The 23,753-nt window shown below is 35.6% G+C and overlaps 1 protein-coding gene across 10 annotated transcripts in view; it reads left to right on the top strand.

Annotated features, from left to right (window-relative positions):
- The window catches only part of MCTP1 (multiple C2 and transmembrane domain containing 1), a 1,073,276-nt gene that overhangs the window by 321,576 nt on the left and 727,947 nt on the right, over positions 1-23,753 (top strand). For 6 of the 10 annotated variants that reach the window (XM_061424408.1, XM_061424397.1, XM_061424396.1 and 3 more), the window contains exons 7-10: positions 7,887-7,946; positions 13,555-13,632; positions 19,663-19,833; positions 22,366-22,496. In XM_061424408.1, the coding sequence (XP_061280392.1) occupies positions 7,887-7,946; positions 13,555-13,632; positions 19,663-19,833; positions 22,366-22,496 (440 nt within the window). The remainder of the gene's footprint in view (positions 1-7,886; positions 7,947-13,554; positions 13,633-19,662; positions 19,834-22,365; positions 22,497-23,753) is intronic. The other 4 variants (XM_061424399.1, XM_061424406.1, XM_061424405.1 and 1 more) reach the window with 2 other exon arrangements.

Below are 23,753 nucleotides of genomic sequence, written 5' to 3'. Positions count from 1 at the left end.
ATTAATATATAGCAATATCTCTCTTCCAGTTGTAGTTAAGATATAATGCCAGAGCAAGATATTATATAGTTTTGAGTATTAACTAGAAGGAATAATCTATTTTATTGTAATATAAAAGAAGAAAGATTCTTCTTTAAATAGTTTATCTAATTAATATTTAAATTTAGTTTTAAAGATAAATTAAGCCAACATAAATCCATTTTTTTGATCCACAAAAAATAATAAACATCTATTCTTTACTATTTTCATATCTAAACTTCTTAGAGTTTTTAAGCATTAACAATCCAATTGTACATTCAAACTGGTATATTTTCTAGCTTGACACTGATGATACAGAACTCCCTGTATCTAACTGCACTCATTGGGGTACTTGGTAGATTATTTTTAGTGTATATAATAATATAGCTTTGGGGTTTTTAGCCTGAGGGATTTTCAGTTTTATAAAATTTCATGGGGACAGTGAGTGCTGAGTAGAAGAAAATCATTTTTTTTCCTATGAGAACATACTGAATACCTGATAATTCATTCAAATTGTCACTGTCCCTTAAAATATGTGCCATATTCATCTTAGTGTTACAAGAGCAGAGTGTTAAATTGAAAATCCAGGGAAAGTTTGAAATTTCAGTTACCACCTCGTCCGCTCTCCTTAACACACAAGGAGACTGCTTCCCCCAGTTCTTTCCTCCAGGGATTGAAGGAGCAAGGATGGTGCTCAAGTAAATAGTCCTTCCTGAGAAACGAAGGGACAAATGACTGTGCTGTGTAGTTATGAGTTACCGTGTTGTGCAAATGCATCCCTTTTCTAATGATTTCTGTGTTTTCCCTGTAAAGATTCCTGTGTAAGTAAAGATTTTTCCTCTTTTATTTTTGGAAAGAGGATGTAATTTATTTGGATGACTCTTGAATACAGTATTTTTACATATGATATAACTGTACTCAAAGTCAAAGGTGAATTTTTCATAGAAACAGGTCATTTTCTTCTTTGGAATCTTGGTTTATGGGACTGAGATCTGCTTTTTTATAGACAGGCTTCAGTCTGTTTTTAAGCCCCCTTGGTGCCTGGCGTGCTGCGATTCATGGGGTCGCAAAGAGTTGGACACGACTGAGCGACTGATCTGATCTGATCTGATCTGGTGAAGATAAGATCTGAGAATTATACACTTTGTGGCAAAGACTTACATATAGTCAGATAATGTTGTTAGATAATTTCTCCAATATGGAGTTCTCCTTTGCTTATTTTCTTTTTATTTTCAGAAATGATATAAGCATGGAAGCGGGGTGAGGAAGAGCTAAAATGGCATTGTTATTTTTTTTTAATATGCACATCTCCTCAGTGTATACATTCATCAGCTCATAGAATTTCTCATTACTTAAATACCTGCTCATTTTCATTGTCTTGCCAATGGCAGATTCTTTCAATAGAAATCTCATTATTTGTGAAACTCACATAATGTGGGGCTGTATTTACTATTGAAAGCAAGAGAGGTGAAGAGCCAACTTGATAGAGAATTTGTAATTATAGTTCAGGACGGATTTAGATATTATTTGGAATATATGTGTTACCATCTAATAATGAATAGGGAAAAACTATGCCTAAACTTACCCCTGGAAAGGAAGAGTGTTAAAATATGTGTTATATTTGAACTGTATGTTAACCAGTAAACAATTATGAATTCCATAGTATTTCCTTTTCTGAGGATAGTAGCATCCTGTAATACACTCCTTCTGGTTTTTCCACAAGACATACTTTCCACTGTGCACATTTCTAATTCTTCCCACACTAAGCTTTTGTAGGAAAATATTATTTTAAGAAGAAAGGGATCGATAACTCCCTAAACTTGGACAATTGGATAATTATCCTGGCCAAAGTTTTCTATGTAGGTGGCAAGATGCATTTTGGCAGAGAAATGGTGATGGTTTGAGTTATTGTAATGTTTTATTCTTTAGAAGAAGCTTATCATTGATAATTTATTCTAAGGCTAAATTATTCAACAAGAAAGCTTCATGAGCGCAGAAGAGAAGGTGTATATGAATTTTGTGAATTCATTTTGTGGGGTCAAACAAAAAAAAATAGAAAATCAATAATGAAATAATTGCCTCTGTCAGATGGCAAACAGAAATGATTTTATACCACATTGTGTGTCTGCGTGTGTTTTAACATGGAAGAATGAGTTTATCAGTGAGAGTAATAATGAACTTATGCTTTCAATAAATCACTTTAATTCTATGAGAAATAACCATTGTGATATAAAGATGTACACATTGCAATTTCTGTTCTCAACAATAACAGTTTAAATTGTTTTAAGAAGAGTTCATCCTTTGAATAATATGACTATGTGATGACGTCTCATTAGCATATCTTCTGTTACTTGATAGCTTATTTTTTAGTAATATCTTTTTTATAAAGATTTTATTTTAATCACTTAGCATAATTTTAATGAACTATAAAACACTTTATTCACTGGTTGAATGAGGCAATTTATAATAAGACTTTTGGCAAGGATATTGTTAATTTAAACTAGAGAACACTTTCAACTCTAAGTCTGCAGGGCGTAGTTAAACCTGACACCTTGGATGACACATTAAAAATGCATCAGTGAAAACCTCTAAGTGCTTTAATTTAAGAAATGGTAGAGAAACAGATTAACACATTTTTAAGTATCTCACACAGTCAGTCAGACATGGTGGGGAAAAAAGTCATTATTTAACAATTACCATGTCCTTTTCATAAAGACCTCATATCCTGATAATAAATAGAGGGTGATCTTTAAAAAGTTGCAAAAATGAAAATTTTAATGATTTTTTACTTTCTCAGCTGTGAATGACCAAAATGGCTTTTCTTTGGTGTCTCATTTCTAATGATTATGTATATGTCTTTGAAAAAATTAAATGCTGACATGTATTTGAAGGAAATATAAAATTCTTTTAAAAATTCTTACTCTTCTACTATCTGTACTTCCAAATTTTTCTTATTTGGAAGTTCTATAAAGTCAACCTTATAATTAAGACTTCCAAGAGTCTGCAATACAACAATAAACAAAGGGTGAATTGCATGAACATTTGTATTATAAAGGACTGTATTTTTATCTGAATTAATTATACTCCTAAAATTCATAATAAGTTTATTTAAAATAGAGATATCATAATGCCAGTAAATATTGGATTATCGCCTCAAAATACATGGAGCTGTAATTAAATTTTATATTGAGATGACTTTTTTTTCTTGCTGTTTCTGGCATTGTTTTCACAGAGGTATAATATATCATACATTTTTATGTATTGTAATTCATAACTACAGGGATTTGCTATAACAAGAGCATTACATTTATTTGACCCCTCATGTTGTATTTTTAAAATGTTGGGAGTCCTTTGGGGAGAATCTGGATGAGCTGGCACAAAGTGAAATGCCAAAATGTAATCTTAAGGAGAAAGTGGATTCCATGACGCCTTGTGCTAGCTCTGAGATGTGTGATTGTGGGAACATAGATTGGCTTTCACATTGCTAACGTGTGCTACCAAGTGAGCTCTCTGGACCCTTTCTGGACTGATCAAAGAGAGGGAACTGACATAGCTTGACTCCAGGATGATGAAGGTTCATTCACAGATTACATGGCCTTTTAATTCAAAGATTCATATGTATGTACATATAATGTATCTAACATGTATATGTTAGATACAGATATATGTGTGTGTGTGTGTGTGTGTTTATAGAGTGTGCCTGGGAGGAGATTTATTGGTTTTAAAGACCCCAAAATGTCTACAGTGAAAGTAAATCATAATTTTTTAAGGACTGGTTGACAAGCCCTGGTTGACAATGCATGTATTTATATTTATATATATATATATATATATATGTATATGTTAGATACACACACACACGCACACACACACATGTACGAGAAAGACTCCAGGTAAAATTTCTAAAAAGAATAAAAGACAAAGCAGGGCCGGGCTTCCGCTATAGAGTAGGTCCTCTGGGGAGCTGACATTGCCTCTTTCCCTTCAACAATATTTAAAAGGACAATGGGCATTGCAGAGGGATTATATTTATGTTTAATGAGTACAAATGATATGAACATCTATTTGAGGAACCAAGAAAACAAGAAAATAGTGTTTCAGTGTTCGCTTCTACTTCCTTCACATTCCTGTGTTCACTAACATGTCGATAGGCTTAGTCAACTTGATGGAGGCATCTGAGAATCGCAGCTTTGGTAACTAGACTCCAGTGTGACTAGGAAAGTCTATGAAAATTATTTACTTATGCACTTACTCATTTTTCACCTCTTAAATGCCCAAGGAAGTGGGCAAGGAGGTAAGAGGAAATTATGCACCTATAAAAACATGCTGTGTAGTAATAATACTACCTGACTTGACTTTTACATCAGAATCTCATACTTCAAAACTTCCAATCTACTGTGAATGTTTTGAGTATCATAGAATTACTGTACTAAAATAACATGCAATGTGTTTAAAGGCTTCTACAATTTAAGGCCAATAAAAGATATCACTTTTAATGAGTTCAGTGGCTATTCTTGCTTGTCTGATGGCAAAGTCATTAAATCTTTCTATGATTTATTTTATATAGAAATAAATAGAAATATTATATTTATATATACTTGTATACATATAAATATTTTCTATTAAACATTTAATATATATAAATAGTTTCATACTTTAATATGAAAGAAACATCATCATATTCATTTGTTGGGGAAAAATTGAGCATCCAGTTTTATTTCTCTGAGAAAAAGAATCCATCTTCTAGATTGTTTAAATTAAAATCACATTAACTTTTAGATTAATAGTAGAATTTTTTATCTTGGAGGAGAAACTTTCTTAGTATGCATTGAGTTTTTTGGAGGCAAAAAAAAGTAGATTTAAAAAAGATGGATCTTGCTTCCTTAATAAATTCAAAAACTCAACAGAAATAGTTCAACAGTTCATCATTCAGAATAACTTCAATAATTTTCCTTTTATTTGCTTGACACCTATGGTTTTTATTCTGTTTCCTTTTGTTGTTATTTTATAATTTTAGCATTTTTAAAGTAGCACTTTCCTTCACTTACCAAAGTCTTGTCTTGGCAGAGACTGAAGTGTAACTAAATATCTATAATTAAGACTTAAGACAAGTCTTCTCTGGAATTCATAACGAGTTTATTCCGCTTTTCTTGCCTTCCACAATAAAATCACCACTTTCTGTTTATTATCGTAAAACAGGTGCATCATTATTATTGTTTTTTGTTATTTTTATTATTAGAAATTCTAGTGAAAAAAAAGTCTTGGCTAATCTACTGTGAATTTTATATTCATCAGAGCTACAAGTGGCATAAGGGTCCACAGGAAAATTAACTTGTTTTATTTGAAATAAAGACCTAAATTTACATGAGAATGTAGGTTGTAAAATCAAATATAAATTTTAGTTGGTTAATAATGACAGAAGTAATTAAATATGACATAAAAAGCACAGCCCGAGGACTTCAGTGGATCCAAATGTGATGAGTATTTTGTTTCTCAAATTTTAACAGAGAAACCTAAGTTCTCAACCATAAAAATCCCTCCCTACCCCCACCAACTCATCAATCTCATTTTGTTCTTTGCATACTAATCACATAATTAGGTCATTGTCCCTGATGTTCATCTGGGGAAGAACAGAGAGTAGGAATTGGTGCAGTTTCAGTATTAGGTCACCTTAGACCACTTAGGCTTCCCTCGTAGCTCAGTTGGTAAAAAATCTGCCTGCAATGCAGGAGACGCCAGTTCGATTCCTGGGTTGGGAAGATCCGCTGGAGAAGGGATAGGCTACCCACTCCAGTATACTTGGGCTTCTCTTGTGGTTCAGCTGGTAAAAATCTGCCTAAGTGCTTCCCTGGTGGCTCAGATGGTAAAGAATCTGCCTGCAATACAGGAGACTCAGGTTTGATCTCTGTGTTGGGAAGATCCCCTGAAGAAGGGAATGGTTACTCACTCCAGTAGTCTTGCCTGGAGAATCCCATGGACAGAGGAGCCTGGTGGGCCGCAGTCCATGGGATCGCAAAGAGTCGGACACGACTGAGTGACTAACACTAGACCACCTAAACTTTAAATGAAGTAACAAGATTTTTAAGTGCTAAATGGTTGTCTTAGTTGCTGTGACTGTTGAGTCTAGAGCCAAGACTTTCACATTGATTTAAGTCACCTTAACACATTTTGCATTAAGAAAAAACTCAGTGTCAGCTGGATAACTTGTTATTGACTCTGGAGAAGTGATTTTTGTCAGGAGCTTCGAGAAATAATTTCTTTAATATGATATTTTAAAATTTATCCACATTTTGTTTAGCATGCTGCTTAATTAAAAGAGATTTGGGAATCAAGGGAAAAAAAGAACTGGCAGTAGAAAAGGAAAATATGCTTCTTTTCCAGAAGCTACAATAAGGATTTTTTTGAGTTAAACAATAGCATAGCATCAAAGAAGACTGCAGTCATTTCATCTAAGTTTTGTGCTCCAATGTTCAACTGTAAGTGTATTTTGTGAAGACTTTTCTAGAAACTGATATGACAGTGTGCTAAATGTGGCAGTTGAGAACCAGTGCTATAAATGTAAATAATGTGTAACTCGGTAGTGATCGTCAAACCATGTCTTAAACTCATGACTACTTCCTGATGACCTCTCAATTACTATGCTACCTGACCAAACCAGGTGCAAGTAACTTAGGGAAATGTAATTGGTTTCATTAAGAAATAGATTTCATGTAAAAAGCACAGGTAGAGTGCATAGAGGATCTCTGATATAATTCTATTTAAACTTAAATTATTCAGATTGCTGCACACCTTTAAGTATGTTAGTTCATTATTGCTTTCTGACATAATTTATTAGAAGGATCACTTTGAAAGGAATATATATCCTTAAGCAAATGGAATTCCAAGTGATTGACAGTCGATCAAATATTTATTGAGCACCTTCTATGTATAATCAGGTATCATGTGAGGTCCTGGACCCTACCATCTTAGGTAATAACATAAAATTGTGCAATAATCAAATAAATTACAGAACTGCTTTCTCTACGTCGGTGTCAAAGGTTGATGGTTTCCATAACTGTCATCAGTTTCCCATAATTTTACTGTAACTGTCACCCAGAGACAGGATGCTAAACATCAAAGTTTGAAGGATGCATGCAATTCAGATGTTCTCTTTAAAAGTGAGGAATTGTATTCTTGATTTCCTAAAGTCAAAATTGGTTTCACTTTTGGTTTTATAAAAGTCTGATAATTCAGCAATAAAATGTCCAATATGAATCCATTGCTTTGTTTTCAGCTAAATAGCCATCTTTCTTAGTATTCATTTATTTTTAAAATCATTTTAGGGAAGTTCCAATTAACTAAGTAATTTATATTATATATACTAAATGTTATATCGTAAAACTATGAAAATTTTAGTTAGGAATTAAGACAAATTTGACTAGGTACATGTTTATAAATAAGATTTGTGCTGTTGTTATTTTAAAATGCTCTGACAGTTTGTGACATTAAATTATCTTGTTAAAAGGAATAGATAGTATCGGATTTATTTCTGAATTTTAAAATATGTTTAAACAGTTCTATTTTCTAAAATAAAATATTAGACTCAGATACATTAATAAACTACTAATAAAGAGGTAAGTAGATTCTTTTAAAATTACAAAAATAGTCCTTTCTAAGCTTTGCTACCATTGGATTAGATAAGAGCAAGACAGTTCAATTAAAATTTCAAAAATGTGATTTATTCAAAAGAGGAAAACTTACAGTTCATAAACATCTGAAGTATCTTTAGGATATATCATTTTAAGGTTTTTACTTGTCTGAATTTTGATGAGTTAATCAAATATGCTCAAAACACCTCAAAATTTAGCTAAATATTTGTTTATTTTTAGGAACTCTCAGAAAACGAAGTGCTTGGATCTTATTTCTCTGTGAAGTCTTTCTTTTGGAGGGTAACGTCTAAATCCTTTATATTAGTATTCTTGACTTTTGGTTCTGATTATAGTAATTTGGAAGTTCAATGTGAATTAAGAAATTCACTTTTTAAAATAGACTATTTTAAAGAGAGATGTATTCATTTGCCTTTTTATTAACTCTTATTCTGTCATTTAAGTGACTCTTTTATTCTTCACTTGTAAAAACTAAGAGCTTCGTATATTTTACATATTGCTTTGAAGTCAATGGGGGCCCAGATTTATCCCAAATTCTTAACAATTAGAGGCCCACAGATCTTTCAGGAATATGCGGCATTGTCTAGAGAGTCAATAAAGATGCTTTTCCCCTTCTTAAAAAATCTTCCATCTATTTGGGGGAAATAATTCTATTACAGTGATCTTGTACTGTATACATACTAGATAATGAGTGTTCTTTCTTTGGAAAGAAAACCCTATGAATTAGAAAACAGCAACTCTGCTTTTGATTTAAATTAACAAAAAAATTTCCACAAAGAACTTTTTTAAATGCTGTTGCCATTTAACGTTATTTACGCTTTCATGACTTAAACATAATGAGCTCTGTCATCCTTTTTCTCTGTTATAATTCTGCATTGTGCAAGGCGCGGCTTATTACTAACGCACTTATGGCTTTGCCTTCAAGAGTTTCCCTCTTTTCTTGGAAAATTCGTACTTGGTACGTGATTACCTAGCAATAGACATTGCAGTGAAAATGCTACTCTTGCAGGACTTTGCCATTTTCTTTTCTTGGTTCTTAAACCTGCTCATGACTGAAAGCTGTGTTTCTCCTTTTAGAGTTTTAAGATTTGTTGTGGTGTCTCATGAAGCAGACGGGCAGGTCCTAGATTAAGTCATACAGTGACTTGACCAATGAGCAAGTAAAACCAATACCTGTTTATCTTCTACCTCCTCCCCATACACTTCTTTTTTCAGTCTTGTATTTGCATGAGCTTATTTTAATTATTATAGCTTCTTCATTTCCTTTCAGTCTACTGATGACTGCCTTCACTGATGTTATTCTGTATTGCTGGCAAAATAATAATGTTTCCTCTTATATGTTCATACATTATCCATGAAGACACAGAGTGACTGTTTTTAGAATTACCCCATTACCTTAAATGGAAAATAGCTTTCGGCGATTTTTTTTCCTCCATTTTCCTAAGACCCACAATTACGGTGAATTCACACAGTATACACCTTTGCCAAGAAAACAGAATTCAGGGGTGTTCAGTATTTGTTCTGTCTGCAGCAGATGTATAGAATGATCATTAGGAAGACTTGCACCAGGATCAACTCTGTAAGCACTGCTTTCTCTGGGTTTCCCTTTCAAATGACTTTCTCAGCATCTTGTTTTCACTTTCTGCTTCCAAATTAGCCTTCTACTTATCAGTACTTTCCATTTGGTTGTATCCATCTTTAAGTATTCTTCATTAACCTTTCTCATCTCTTAATCTGTCTTATTTTAGAAGATCAAATATGAGAATTTAAAAGATAACTTTTTTATATCTGCAGTACAGTGATCTACTGTCTTTTTTTCTGAGCACATACTGAGCTACAAACAAATGGAATCATAAAAGCAGAAACTTTAGGGGTCATTTATGTTACCAGTGAGCAAACTAAGGCCCAGAGACATGGTGCCATTGCCCTGAAGTGCCTAAATGGTATCATCAGGACAAATATTTCTCTCCTTCTGAATGTCAGAGAAATAAACGTTTTGGTGAAGACATAAAGCAGCAGAGTTCTTTTGGGGCTGATGAATAGAGATTCAGCACATAAATAGAGCTGCCCCTTGGTTAATCTCTATTGACAGCCTTTCAAATTTTTCTTGCGTTATGTGATGACCCTTCTTCTGTGCAGATCCTTGATCCACGAAGGGATGGATGTGTTTGAGGGCTATAATGTTGGTGTGTTTGAGGTTCCATTTTACAAAATCAGTGACCAAGTCTGCTTTGAGTGAGTGTGATCTTTCATATTCTCATTCAAAGGTCACTCTTATAACTGACCTCATTGCTCTTTGTGCAAGCAATGTTTGTATTCTGATGAACTTTTGGAAGAGATGTGTATAAAAAGAGGTTTGCCATATTTTCAGACACACAGGAATCCTAAACAGCTCAGATAAAATCTTATATGAAGACTGTATGTGTGCTTTGGGAGTTAGAAAGTGATATGAAAAAAATTGTCAGCTTATTTATTATGTAAGGATTAACACTTTGTCCAGGAGATGGTACCTGAATTACATTGAGTGAAGCTGAATCCTGGTGAGAACTGGCTCAACAATGTCATAGCTACTTGCTATTATCTTAATTTCCTTGAGAGCAGAATAATGGAGAGAAAAGAGTGAAGTGATATGGGGATATTCTAATTTTTCCAAAAGCATGTCATTTATAATTTATCAAAACGTGGTATCTGAGCACACAAAACATTAAGCAATGGGTATGGCAATTACCAAGTTTCTCATGAAAGGAATAAAAATATGTGAAACCAATTGGATTGCTCTAAGTCAGGATTTCATTAAAGACATTTAAGTTCCCATTAAAGGATGGTAATTCAGTGAAGTTCTTTCAAATATTTAGTACATTTAAGTTTCTTCCCAGTTATTTCCACTGACTAGACATTTAGATTCTGATGACTGAGAGCTAATTGAACAATCCATCTTATGAGAGTATTACAGTGAATTAAACAGAGATTTTAATATTGTTTAAATGGAGAAGGCTGGGCTAAGCCAAGATGCCTCATATAAAAAATGGAGAAATGGATCATAATATGAAATGAGTAAAAAAAGTGCATAGAATACAGAACAATTCAGAGTTAGTCAGAGCGCTACTTTATGGTAGGGTCAAACAGAAGTTTGGTTGAAGGAAGACCCTGCAGACCAAGGAGAAGAGGTATTGAGGTATTTGCTTTGTAAAACAAGAATGTGATCCTGTGCAAAAGTGCTTACGTCCTGAACAACTCAATATATGACATACCCAGGAAAAGTTCAGGTATTATTTCTGTCAATAGGTATGATACTAATAAGGCCCTCAGGAAAAAAATGAACTTTTAGTTAAAAACCTCAAAAAACTGTCTCTCTAAATCAAATATAAGACTTATTATTTCTTTCCCATACCACTGAAAAAAATTTACAGATTACTTTAGCAAACCTACAAGGTTACAACCTACATGATACTTCTATTTGTATATATTTTGAGCAAATACACTAAAAGCTTAAGATCATTTTTGGGGGGGCACAGTTAAGTTTAGAGAAGGTAGTTAAAACATCTGAAGTACACAGAAATACCTTCCTGACAACATAAATTGAATCAAGAAGCAATAGACATAGGAAAGAAAGTTTACAGATAAAAACCTATGAATCTCTCTAAGGATTATAGCACCAGTGAATCATCTTCTAAGAAAAAAAAGGGATCGAAGCTTTATTATTAGATGAGACACTTCAGACCAGGCTGGACAAAGCACTGGGAGGGTTTTCTGTAAAGGCAATCCTGCTTTGAGAGGGTGGATGGACCGTAGAACAAATCTACTTGTTGGATTTCATCATCCAGGTGCAATTCACTGGAATAAACTCAGCAGGAAAAGGGAAAGATAGAAAATGCCTGTGCTGGGGTGAGCTCATAATTGCTCCACGCTCCAAGCTTTGCAGCACAAAACAGTCATTCCAAGCTGTCATTATCTCTTCTTTGTAGTGTCTTATGGATCATTTGATTAAATAAAGGCATGTGCACCTCTGTGCTGAAAATAGAGGCAAGGGCTGTCTCCACACACAACCATTGTAAAGACACAGGCTATGTCTTTCTCTCCAGTTTCATAGTGTCTGGGTCTCATTTAGAAGGATTAGGTTTCACACAGGTTAAAAAAAAAAATCCAGGATAACAAAAGCCAAGGATTATTTGCACACAACAGGGAGCAGATTGGTATGACTGAGTGTCCCTTTAGCCACATGTTAAGTCTAAATAGACTTTTTTGGTTTGGTTTTCTGTTTTAATCAGGATCTAGAATAATAGGAATTTATTATTAGTGATCCAATTTTTTAAGGAACAGATTTAGTAAACTTTATTCATGAAAATTGGAATTTAGAGATAGTCTTAATTTATATGCAAAACTCCACAACTTCACCACCTTTTTAATGAGACTATAATTTATGATGGAGTGCAGCTAACTCTCAACTGCTTTTGCTTAACAACATATGCTAGAGGTATCACCTCTTGAAATTTTTTTCTTTATTTAAGCCCTTGATTAGCCCTTCTTAATAACCTATACCCAAGGTTGTATTTCATCTAAATATAAGTCAAAGTGTTTCAACAAATCCTATACAAATTAAATGCATTTTTTGAGTTGAACTTATTAGACTCTGTCCAAAAATTGAGATGTAGTGGGAAAAATAAAAAATTAATTATCAGCAATTCCAAATTAAAATCTCTGCTTTGCCAATTTTAGTCATTTGGCATTAGGTAGGGTATTTATCCGGAGAAGGCAATGGCACCCCACTCCACTATTCTTGCCTGGAAAGTCCCATGGATGGAGGAGCCTGGTGGGCTGCAGTCCATGGGGTCGCGAAGAGTCGGACACGACTGAGCGACTTCACTTTCACTTTTCACTTTCATGCATTGGAGAAGGAAATGGCAACCCACTCCAGTATTCTTGCCTGGTAGGCTGCCGTCTATGGGGTCGCACAGAGTCGGACATGACTGAAGCGACTTAGCAGCAGCAGCAGCAGCAGGATATTTATCTTCTCTGTTTCTCAGTTTCTGTATCTTAAAAACACTTGTCATGAAAAACACAAGATTGTGAAAACTCCAGCACTTAATAGCTGCTCAGTACATCTTGATTTCTTTGTGTGAACTAACCTAATTCAGTCCTCCTCATTGATATTAGTAAAGCTGAGGACTCCCATCATAATACTGTCCAGCTGCTCTAGAATTCAATTAATAGAAACTTTTAGCTCCACTATGATAATTTCTTTCCATTTTTTCTTTTTCAGCTCTATCTTTTTCATCCACCTCTTGTTGGAATTGGTCTTGGTAGTGAAGGGAACTTTGGGTTTGTTTTTTTTAGCAGCAAAGACAGCAAAGATAAGTGTTACGTGGGGCAAAATTTCTGTTACTTTAGGAATATCTCTTTAAATATTAAAAGAGATTCACATGCGGGATGCAGTTACTATGATCATAGTTATTGCGTGTCCATGCAACATTTATTCTCCTGGAACTTTATCACCATTTTGACATTGGAAGAAGTCTCCCAAAATTTGAGGGCAACAGACTTGGGGAAATTATTTTTCTTATGACTTCTCCTGCTGTACTTCTTTTCTCTGCTATACCTGTTAACAAAACCCTGAAACCACTCAAGCGGGATCTATCACCATATAATCTGTCCTTTATTTCCTTGACCATTACAGCGTAATGTTACTAAAAAAATGGTGGCTGCAAACTATCGTTGCCCTGGCATTTGTCTTCTTTGTGCTAGGAGACATTTTCTGACAGTGACTTGAGATGCAAATACATATTTCTTTCAAATGATTTTTTGCTGGAATGATGTAAACTCTGATTGACATGAGGTGTTGAGAGTTGCCCAAAGATTTCCCCTATGGCTCTGATCGTTCATTTCCATCCAGACATGCGGCAGGCCTGCTCTTCCTGTCCTGGGCTTCTGCAGAGCAGAGCTTCAGAGTACTCATTACCAAAATGCACAAGTAAGTTCAACAAGTTTGTTTATTTTTTTTTCTTCTGAGCTTGCATGAGCTGTGAACTCTCATGGCTGACTTGCTCTTCTGAAAACCATCCCCTATCCTAACATCTTTTATGTGTATGAAAAGGGATTGAAATCTTGAATTCATTTTCAAGGCATAATGTACATAAACTAATATTCTGTTTAAATGCCAGCTCGCTAATTCTAAAATCTTACATGTCATTGACTAATTACTTCAGACTTTGAAATTTACATTGTCACCTGATATCTTAATATTGTTTATTAAATATGAACTTGGATGGATATTCCTTATAAGAATGGATCTCCAACTTCAGCGTACAGGAGAATCACATGTGCACTTGTAGGAGAAACACATGAAGTGCTGCCCAAAAGAACTGAATCACATCCAGGAGGATCAGGCCTGGTGATTTCAACAAATGGCCCACAAAAACTTGGGAATTACTGCTTTAAAGGTTCAAAGAGTACTTCTTCCTTTTATGGAATTGGTTCTTTGCTTCAAAGCTGGGTTGGTTTTCCTTTTTATTCTTCCTTCCTTTTTGCTTTCCCTCCTCTAATAGAGTCCTATTTCAATAAGGATGTAGTTGAAAACATTATCTTAGATGATGAGAACCCACTATAATATGTTGATTTTACTGAGAGGTTTCTTAGATGTATTTAACATTCCTTGTCCTTTAGGTGCTCAGTGAGTAACTTTTGGTTGATTGGTTATCAATCATTCAGTTAATATGTATTATTTAGATATATCCTATTAGAAAAACCATTAGCAAAGGAAATAATAATGAACCATATAATTTCTCAGGGACCTCCTACTTTTCTCTTTAAATGCTCCAAATATCCAGACCAATGTGCTTTCCTAATCGGTAAATTTAGAAGCAGGACTAAAGAAGGACTTTAATTAGCATTTATAGCATCCATGCCAGAGAATGGATGTCTGCAATTATAGCAATTAATAGTAGTTGTTAGAACATAGGAGAATCCCAGTGCACATGTACCTCAGAACTTTTAAAATGGGAGGGGGCTGTTCTCACACTTCAGTGTGCATCAGAACCCCGTCCAGTGAGGACTGGTTACACCAGATCAATGGGCCTCACCCCCAGAGCTGATGGTTCCATTGTTCTGGGGCAGAACTAAGGAATCTGAGTTTCTAACAAGTTCCTGGGTGACACTGATGCCATTGGTCTGTGGACCACACCTGGAGAACTTTGCTGTATGGAAGAAGGAAGCTTAAAACAGAGAAGCAAATGATTCAGAAGTTACCATGGGGAGTATTAAAACTACTGCCTTTAAAAATTTGCTTGTTTTAGTTGTGGCTTTCCATTTGTTCCCCAATGAACAAAGTTCCCCTGAAACTTTGATGTAAAAAGTCAACAAAACTAATAACTATCTTAAGTGGATAAAATCTTTGTTTATGGAATGTACTTTTTAACATTCAGGTCCCCAACACACCCCCCTGACCACCCCCATCAGACACACAGAGAGTGGTGCTCTTAGCCCATCAGGGCCTGGTGTACAGTCTAGAATCCATAGGTAAGAAAACTGAGGTCTAGAGAGGGAGGACCATGCCCAAGTCACATAGTCAGAAATTGCTAGGAAGATGCAAGTAGACATTTGTGCTAAGCCCTTGTCTCTTTTCCTACTAGTAGCCTAAGTTTAAATTCTTAAAGAGGTGGGAATAACAGATCATCTCACCTGCCTCCTGAGAAACCTGTATGCAGGTCAAGAAGCAACAGTTAGAACTGGACATGGAACAATGGACTGGTTTGGTATTGGGAAAGGAGTACGTCAAGGCTGTATATTGTCACCCTGCTTATTTAACTTATATACAGAGTACAGCATGAGAAATGCCATGCTGGATGAAGCACAAGCTGGAATCAAGATTGCTGGGAGAAATATCAATAACCTCAGATACACAGATGACACCACCCTTAAGGCAGAAGGTGAACAAGAACTAAAGAGCCTCTTGATGAAGGTCAAAGAGTAGAGTGAAAAAGCTGGCTTAAAGCTCAACATTCAAAAAATAAGATCATGACATCCAGTCCCATCACTTTATGGCAAATAGATGTGGAAATAATGGAAATAGTGACAAACTTTATTTTCTTGGGCTCCAAAATCACTACAGATGGTGATTGAAGCCATGAAATTTAAAGACACTTATTCCTTGGAAGAAAATCAATGACAAATCTAGACAGCATATTAAAAAGCAGAGACATTTTAATACATGCCAACAAAGTTCTGTAGAGTCAAAGCCATGGTTTTTCCAGTAGTCGTGTATGCATGTGAAAAGTTGGACCATAAAGAAGACTGAGCGCCAAAGAATTGATGCTTTTGAACTGTGGTGTTGGAGAAGACTCGTGAGAGTCCCTTGGACTGCAAGGAGATCAAACCAGTCAATCCTGAAAGAAATCAATACTGAATATTTTTTGAAAGGACTAATGCTAAAGCTCCAATAATTTGACCACCTGATGAAAAGAGATGACTCATTGAAAAAGACCCTATTGCTGGGAAGGATTGAAAGCAGGAGGAGAAGGGGATGACAGAGGACAAGATGGTTGGATGGCATCACCGACTCAATGAACATGAGTTTGAGCAAGCTCCGGGACCTGGTGATGGACAGGGAAGCATGGTGTGCTGCAGTCTATGGGGTCGCAGAGTCAGACATGACTGAGTGATTGAACAACAACAAAGCCTAAGTTTATATCTTCCCTCTTTACCTTGTAATTTTATTTCAAGTTCCTATTATTCAAATATAGGCGAAATATTTACCTGTTTTATGACTATGTGTGCATAGTCGCTTAGTCATGCCCAACTCTTGCAACCGCATGGACTTTAGCCTGCCAGGCTCCTTTGTCCATGGGATTCTCCAGGCAAGGGTACTGGAGTGGGTTGCCATTTCCTGCTCCAGGAAATCTTCTTGACCCAGGAATCCAATCCGGTTCTCCTGCATTGCAGGCAGACTCTTTACTGACTGAGCTATGAGGGAAGCCCCTTTATGACTATGCAGTTAGTCAAATCACAGCCAAATTACAAAGTCTCTATTTAGAAAATAACCATTTAACAAAATAAATATTGAAAAAAATCACTTTAAAAATGATATTAGGTTAGTATGTCTTTAGACCTCCCCCCTTTGTTTTTCTTTTAGCTTTTTATACAGGTCGCTTTAATTTGCACATTCATTAGCCCTGTTTTTGTTAAGCAATTGTCTCCCTCCTCTACCCCTTAGCTTCTCAAGTCATTTTGGGACTGTTCCTCCAGTCCCAAAGCACATTTGCTAACAGCTAGTGGCACTAGGTAAAGCCTCCATGAAGTTCATTCTGTTTTTGTGAAAGCGTGATGAATTCTATGGAAGGCATTCGTTTTCATCTTAAAAGATTCGTGTTCTCATGTCAAGAGGAGCATGCAAGCAAGTGTTTCAGACATAGTACCATTTAAGAACCTAACTTAGCATTGCTAACCAGAGTCGCTTTGTAACCTGGATTGTACCCAACTGTTATTTGACGACCGCAGTGTATGACTTGTGCTGCTAGAGTGTGTAGAAAATGTCCTAAGACTATCCATCTGCAAGCTGGAACATTGTAAGTATGAATACATGTGCTCATATGGCAGAGAAGTAGAAGGTGATGTCATGTATTAGCCATGTAGGAAAGTGTAGACCGGAATGTTGTTTCAAATGTAATCAACTCACCTTTACTGGAGAGCACCATTTAGTAACAATATATTTAAATCATGATTACTTTTAAACCTTGGGGAGAGTCTCTGCCCTAATGACAAATATTGGAAGAAGCTCAGAAATAAAGGTCAGAAATACTGGTTCTAGTCACATATCCGTCATTTATTAGGCCAACCACTCTGAGCCTCAAATCCCTCATCAGTAAAGTGAAAATAGCAGTACTTGCCTTTCTACTTCATAGACTCTTAGTGGAAACCAAATTATATAATTTATATATATGCACTTACAAATTCTGAAGCTCTATATAAATAAATAGTTTTTAACTGCTTGGTCTTTGCTAAGATAACTGTTTCTTCTTACTTGCCAAAAGTTTGTTTCTTTCTTTGCTACTGCTGCTGCTGCTGCTACTGCTAAGTCGCTTCAGTCTTGTCCGACTTTGTGCGACCCCATAGACGGCAGCCCACCAGGCTCCCCCATCCCTGGGATTCTCCAGGCAAGAATACTGGAGTGGGTTGCCATTTCCTTCTCCATCTTTGCTACTAATGCTCCTTAACAAAAATTTCAGTCCCCCAGTTGACAACTTGATTCTCTAGAGTCTGCTGTGGTCTCAGTAGCAGCAGAAATAGATAGATAGATAGGTAGACAGACAGACAGGCAGACACATACTGAAATTGATTGCTGCACTATATAAAATAAGTAGCATGAAATCTTAGAATAAAGGAAAACTTGAAGATTATTTGGTGCAATGAATTCTGAACAATGATTTTAATCTGAGATATCATTGGTTCAAACAAAATCGATGAGGTAACCCAGTGGATAAATCAGATGGGAGCAGGGGGCTTCACTGAGGTGGGGTATGGGGTCCTATGGAAGGTACAGGTGCTCCATGTAACCTCGATTTCTCTTCAGATCACAGGTGACATTGCTCCTGGGCTCATGGAGGTGAGGGATGTGTAGGCAAAGCCTTGCATTGATATTAATAAGGCAGAACCACCAAGCAGAGTTGTTCAAACTTTACTGGTCACCAGGATGGGGAAATATACAATGTGATTTAGAAAGATTTCCATGGAAATGTTCAAATATTAAAAGTATTATCTTTTGAAGAATGTAGTTTTCATTTTCCTAATAAGCATCCTAAAATGCATGACTTTTGATGATAGATAAAAATGGCTATGGCATTGCTATGGTGTAGGAAAAAAGTAAGAATTCAGAGTGGGAGGGGGAATTATACAAAATAGACTATAACTTTAATGTAGAAGGAATTAGGCCAGAAATAGAGATAATCCATAATTTAGTATAGTACTTTGAGATTGGAAGAAACATTGAATTTCTTCATGAAATAACTATAAGTGAAGAAAATGTGCTTAACAACATGAAAAATATAGCAATTTTTATGAGACTTCTTGGTTTTGAATCCAGATTGAAAAGGTCTTTAATATTTTAGCTACTTTTTCTGGTTTGTTTTATATGCTGTTTAGTTCAAAGAGATTATGTGGCCATTTTTAGACTTGCTGATTTTTAAAACTTTTGAATTTGTCCACTGATTTCAATATTGTCTTAGAATCAAGCAACTGAAAATTATTAAAGAAAATGTTCAAATACTAAAGTGATAAATAAATCCAGAAACATATACCTGCCAATATAAATCACATAAGTAATTTTAAAATTTTGTAATAAAAGTTTCAGGCATAAGCAAGACATCTTAGGAGGAATATTGAGTTTATTCTGTTCTATGATACCTTAGTTTTTTAGTGAGCTGAAACTCAGTTATCTTCTCTTGTAGAAATAAAAAAGCTTTTAAATTGCTTGAATAGAACTTAAAACTAAACTTGGAACTAAAAACCACCTGTAAAATCCTTTTGTAAGATGAAAAAAGAGATTTAAAAAAATCATTACTGACAATTGCTAGCTGTGTTTATTACGATTTGTAATAATAAAACTTTGAAGCAGCTGAGACAGGAAAAAAAACTGCTACCAATTAAAAATTACATATCACAGTGTGGGTGAGGCCTTTTATATTTATATATTAATACATATTTAAACACAAGCATATTTGACACATGTGCAAATATCCTTCAATAGTCTTCAAGCATCTGCATATAATTCTGAGTTGAAAAACTAGACTTTATTTTGAGTACACACCTCTTTTACACAGCAACCTTAAATTTATGAGATGATCATTTCATCAGTATTGATTATAACCTATTAATTATTTTTAATTTCAAAAACCCATAACTGCCAATTTTTTATTTTTGAAAAACTGTAGCAACAGAGGAAAGGGTCATGCCAAATGCGGTGTTTTGGTGTAAAGCACAATAAGCTAATTCTGTTTTCCTTCACCACAAGTTTCAGACTCAAAGTTTACGTCTGTCAGATGTGCACAGAAAATCACACCTTTGGAGAGGAATCGTCAGCATCACATTGATTGAAGGGCGAGACCTCAAGGCGATGGATTCAAACGGGTTGAGTGACCCCTATGTGAAGTTCCGACTTGGGCATCAGAAGTACAAGAGCAAGGTGACCTGTCTCTTTTGTGTTCCCGTCAGTGCTTGGAAGGCAGTGGCTGGTTAATAGCCACACTCTTTGAGACATGAAAACACTGGACACTTTTTAATGCTTTACAGAACTGCTTGTGAACATTATGTCAGGAAACAGGATCAACAATTGTATTGCATTTCTTTTTGTGCTATGAGACCTTTGGTAAACCGTTCCTCTATGTCTCAATTTCTTCATCTATCACACAGAATAATACTAGAAACTATCTTTTGAAAAAAAAAAAAAAGGCTGGAGCAAGCCCAAGTCAATGCCTGGAGCATAAAATGCTCAGAGAGTGTTGGCTGTGCCTGATACTAGCACACAAACTATAAACAGCATCATTTGACTTGCAGTAAAAATCTTCACGCAGTACTCAGTACTCTGAACCATGTTATTCAAAGTGACTTACACTGACGAAGATTGCAAGGTTTTAAAATTTCATTCAGAAATCAAAGGGCCAAGTTTCTGCTGCCACTACAGCAAAGTTACTTTGCCTCTCCATACTCCCATTTCCTCATCTGTGAGAATGAGAATGAAGATAATGCCTACCTAATAAAGTTATTGAGAAGATGGAATACTATATGTCATGTATGTAAAGGGTTTAGAATATTGCTTTGCCCACATAAATAATCAATTGTAGTAGCTGAAGGAAGGGGAAGAGTAAACACATTGTGTAATAACACATATTATTAGTAATAACATATTAAATAATCATATTATTAACAGAAGTAGTAATAATTAGTAAAGGTCAGAGTTGTCTATATGTGACAGTTACATTTCTCTGAGTTATATCTAAACACAACCTCTTGAATGATCAGCTTCTCCAGCTAGTATGCATTGATAGCTTGGGATAATTGATTGCATCCATCTTGTATTAAAAATCACTTTCTCCTTTGGGAATATCTTCACCTTTACATCACAATTTTTGTGAACTTTTTATCAACAGCCTGCCCAGGTTCATTTTGGCCCGGGGACTTCTCATCAGTAACGTAGATGGTTAGAAATACCGCAGAGTGATTTGTTAGCAGGTTGATTGGTCACCTTGTTGAGTGTCCCCACTGAAGGAGAAGACATCACTTCTGACCTATAGGAAATCATATGGAGAAGACAATTCTAATAAACTGAAAACCTAGGCTTTTTTGGGCCAAACAAGCAAAACAGCCCACTCCCCCAAACACTGCAGGAGTTCATCTGAACCCAGTTATGAGACATTTGAATCATCATAGTATCCATCCAGTGTCATCTTTTTTTTTTTTTTTCTGCATTGGGCTTAATAATAACACTCTAAAGAAAGTACTGATTCCCCAAAATAGATACCTATGACCACTTTCATCTTGTCCTTTATCAATTAACATTATTTCCATGTTCTGATAGGCTTAAAACATTACTTATTTTTATAGTTCTGCTCTTTAGATGTGAAATATGAAACCCAGCTATGGACACGTGTCTCTCTCTGCTCTTTCTTTCCATGATGTATTGCAGATTAATTTCAGATTATGAACTTTAAAAATTGTGATTCATTTGCATTACCTCTGCACATAACATACTTCATTGCTTTCAAAGTCTTTACATCTGAAGATGTGTCTCTCATACATTAAAAAGAGAAAAGGCCGCTACAGGCCCTCCTGCTAAAAAGAAAGAATAGAGAAACAAATATGAACGAATGTTGTCCAGCTCAATGAGGAGTGAAATTTTAAAACACATCAGTATTGGGTCACTTTATTCATTGATTCCACCAGGTGTCTAATCTAAATACTTGAAGGTACAAAATTGCACATCAGATATCCTTCTTGTATATGCAACATGGAGATTATACACACACACACACGCTCATATTAATTCACAAGCATTTTTGGCATAGCGCCGTGGGGCAAGAGATCTGAAACTCTACTCAAAGACTTGAGTTATAATCTAGGTATTAAAAGTTAATGACTGTGGCCTCACTTAAACTTCAGGTCTTGGTTTCTCCATGTATAAAATGGGGATGATACATCAGTGCTGTCATTCTAAGATAAAAGTTTGCCTGGCCACCAAAAACTTACTTTTCCCCCCTCCTACAGAACTTCGTTCTCTATTTTCTTCACTATTCTATTTGAATTCTATAAGATGGAAGTAAGGGGGGAAGAAAGAAACTCTAGAAATCCTCATCTCCCTTTTCTATAAGATCACAGACTTTGAGCTATATCCTCATGCATTAACTGGTTATGTAAAGCAAGCGCTGTTATCTGAGTGAGCTACTTCACTTGGAGACTGTTGGCCCTTTCTATATAATTCGTGTCTCTCATCTGTTGTTCACGATGAGAAGGTGCCTCTTGGTCTTTAGGATACGTCTTTTTGGGTTCTTTCAGACCATATGCAGTAAAAATGCTGACATCTAATGTCCATCATTTCTGGAAGCTCTCATTCAAATCTCACATGCTTTTCTAGGTAGGACCTAAAGTTTGATTTATGTCTCAAGTTGCATTTTTTAAGACTGATACCAATGAGATAGTAATGACATTTTGGTTTTTCCAGATTATGCCCAAAACATTGAATCCTCAGTGGAGGGAACAATTTGATTTTCATCTCTATGAAGAAAGAGGCGGGATCATTGATATCACTGCCTGGGACAAAGATGCCGGGAAAAGGGACGACTTTATTGGCAGGTTTGTGCAATTTGGTATTTTTGATTCATCCTAGAGAGGGTAAGGTTTTTAAGAAGAAAATTTAGTCTAAGTCTGGTATTATAACTGGTCTTCACTGTTTCGAAGCAAGGGATCTTACCATGGGAAAGCAAGGCTTGGGTGACCTGAAAAATAGATTTTGAAGACTGATCAGTAGGTGGCAGTTTTGACCAGTTGATGGACAGGCTACTTGAATTTGATATCCAGAAATTTTCTCCCGATGTTGGGGACATAGTGCATGAACATTACAGGAGTTGAGAAAGAGGAATCTCCTTTGATGTACAATGCTTAAAAGGAACAAGGAGCATATTCATAGTGTGCAGAGTAATCGGAGATGATATTGCTTTCCATAAAGCATATTGTGACCGTAAAATGTATTGTTTCATCCAGCTCCCTGCAAGGTAGAGAATCTTGATAATCTCCTAGGAGTTCACAAATCTCCCAGGAGTTCAAGTGTTAATGAAGGAAGTGTGTAGGTGAGGCAGATCCATGTTAATCTGATAATGCAGTGAAGAAAAGAATATTCTGAGGCTTGCATGATATCTCTGCAGAGTTCAGTTCAGTTTAGTCACTCAGTCACGTCCAACTCTTTGTGACCCCATGGACTGCAGCACGCCAGGCCACCCTGTCCATCACCAACTCCCGGAGCTTACTCAAACTCATGTCTGTTGAGTCAGTGATGCCATCCAAGCATCTCATCCTCTGTCGTCCCCTTCTCCTCCCGCCTTCAATCTTTCCCAGCATCAGGGTCTTTTCCAAGGAGTCAGCTCTTCACATCAGGTGGCCAAAGTATTGGAGCTTCAGCTTCGGCATCTTGACAAGCTTATTTTGAAAAACTGTTTGAATTATATGATTGTTTTCTTACTTTTACACCTATTTTTGTATTTTCAGTAGTTACATATGTGTCTTTATAGCAAAACATATTGAAATATCAATACTGAGATAAAACAGTGTACAGAAGAACTTGTTTAAAAACTTCTTTCTTCATTGTAGTTCACGTGACTTCCACGTCTCTAAACATACAACCTGAAGAAATGCACACATGCTAATAATAATAAAGGGGAGTTTACACCAGGAGAACAAAACACAGGAATCCAACTCAACATATGTATCTTTTTGTCTTTTTCCTATTATAAGAAAGATGTTTTAAACAATAGTTTTCTTCATCGGATTACAGAATGAGAGGTCAAAGATGAGCTTCAGTTAACCTTTAATATTTTACTTACAAAATGGAATGAG

Source organism: Bos javanicus, chromosome 7 (assembly GCF_032452875.1).
Source record: "Bos javanicus breed banteng chromosome 7, ARS-OSU_banteng_1.0, whole genome shotgun sequence".
Taxonomy (NCBI): Eukaryota; Metazoa; Chordata; class Mammalia; order Artiodactyla; family Bovidae; genus Bos; species Bos javanicus.
This window is presented reverse-complemented; position numbering and strand designations above follow the sequence as displayed.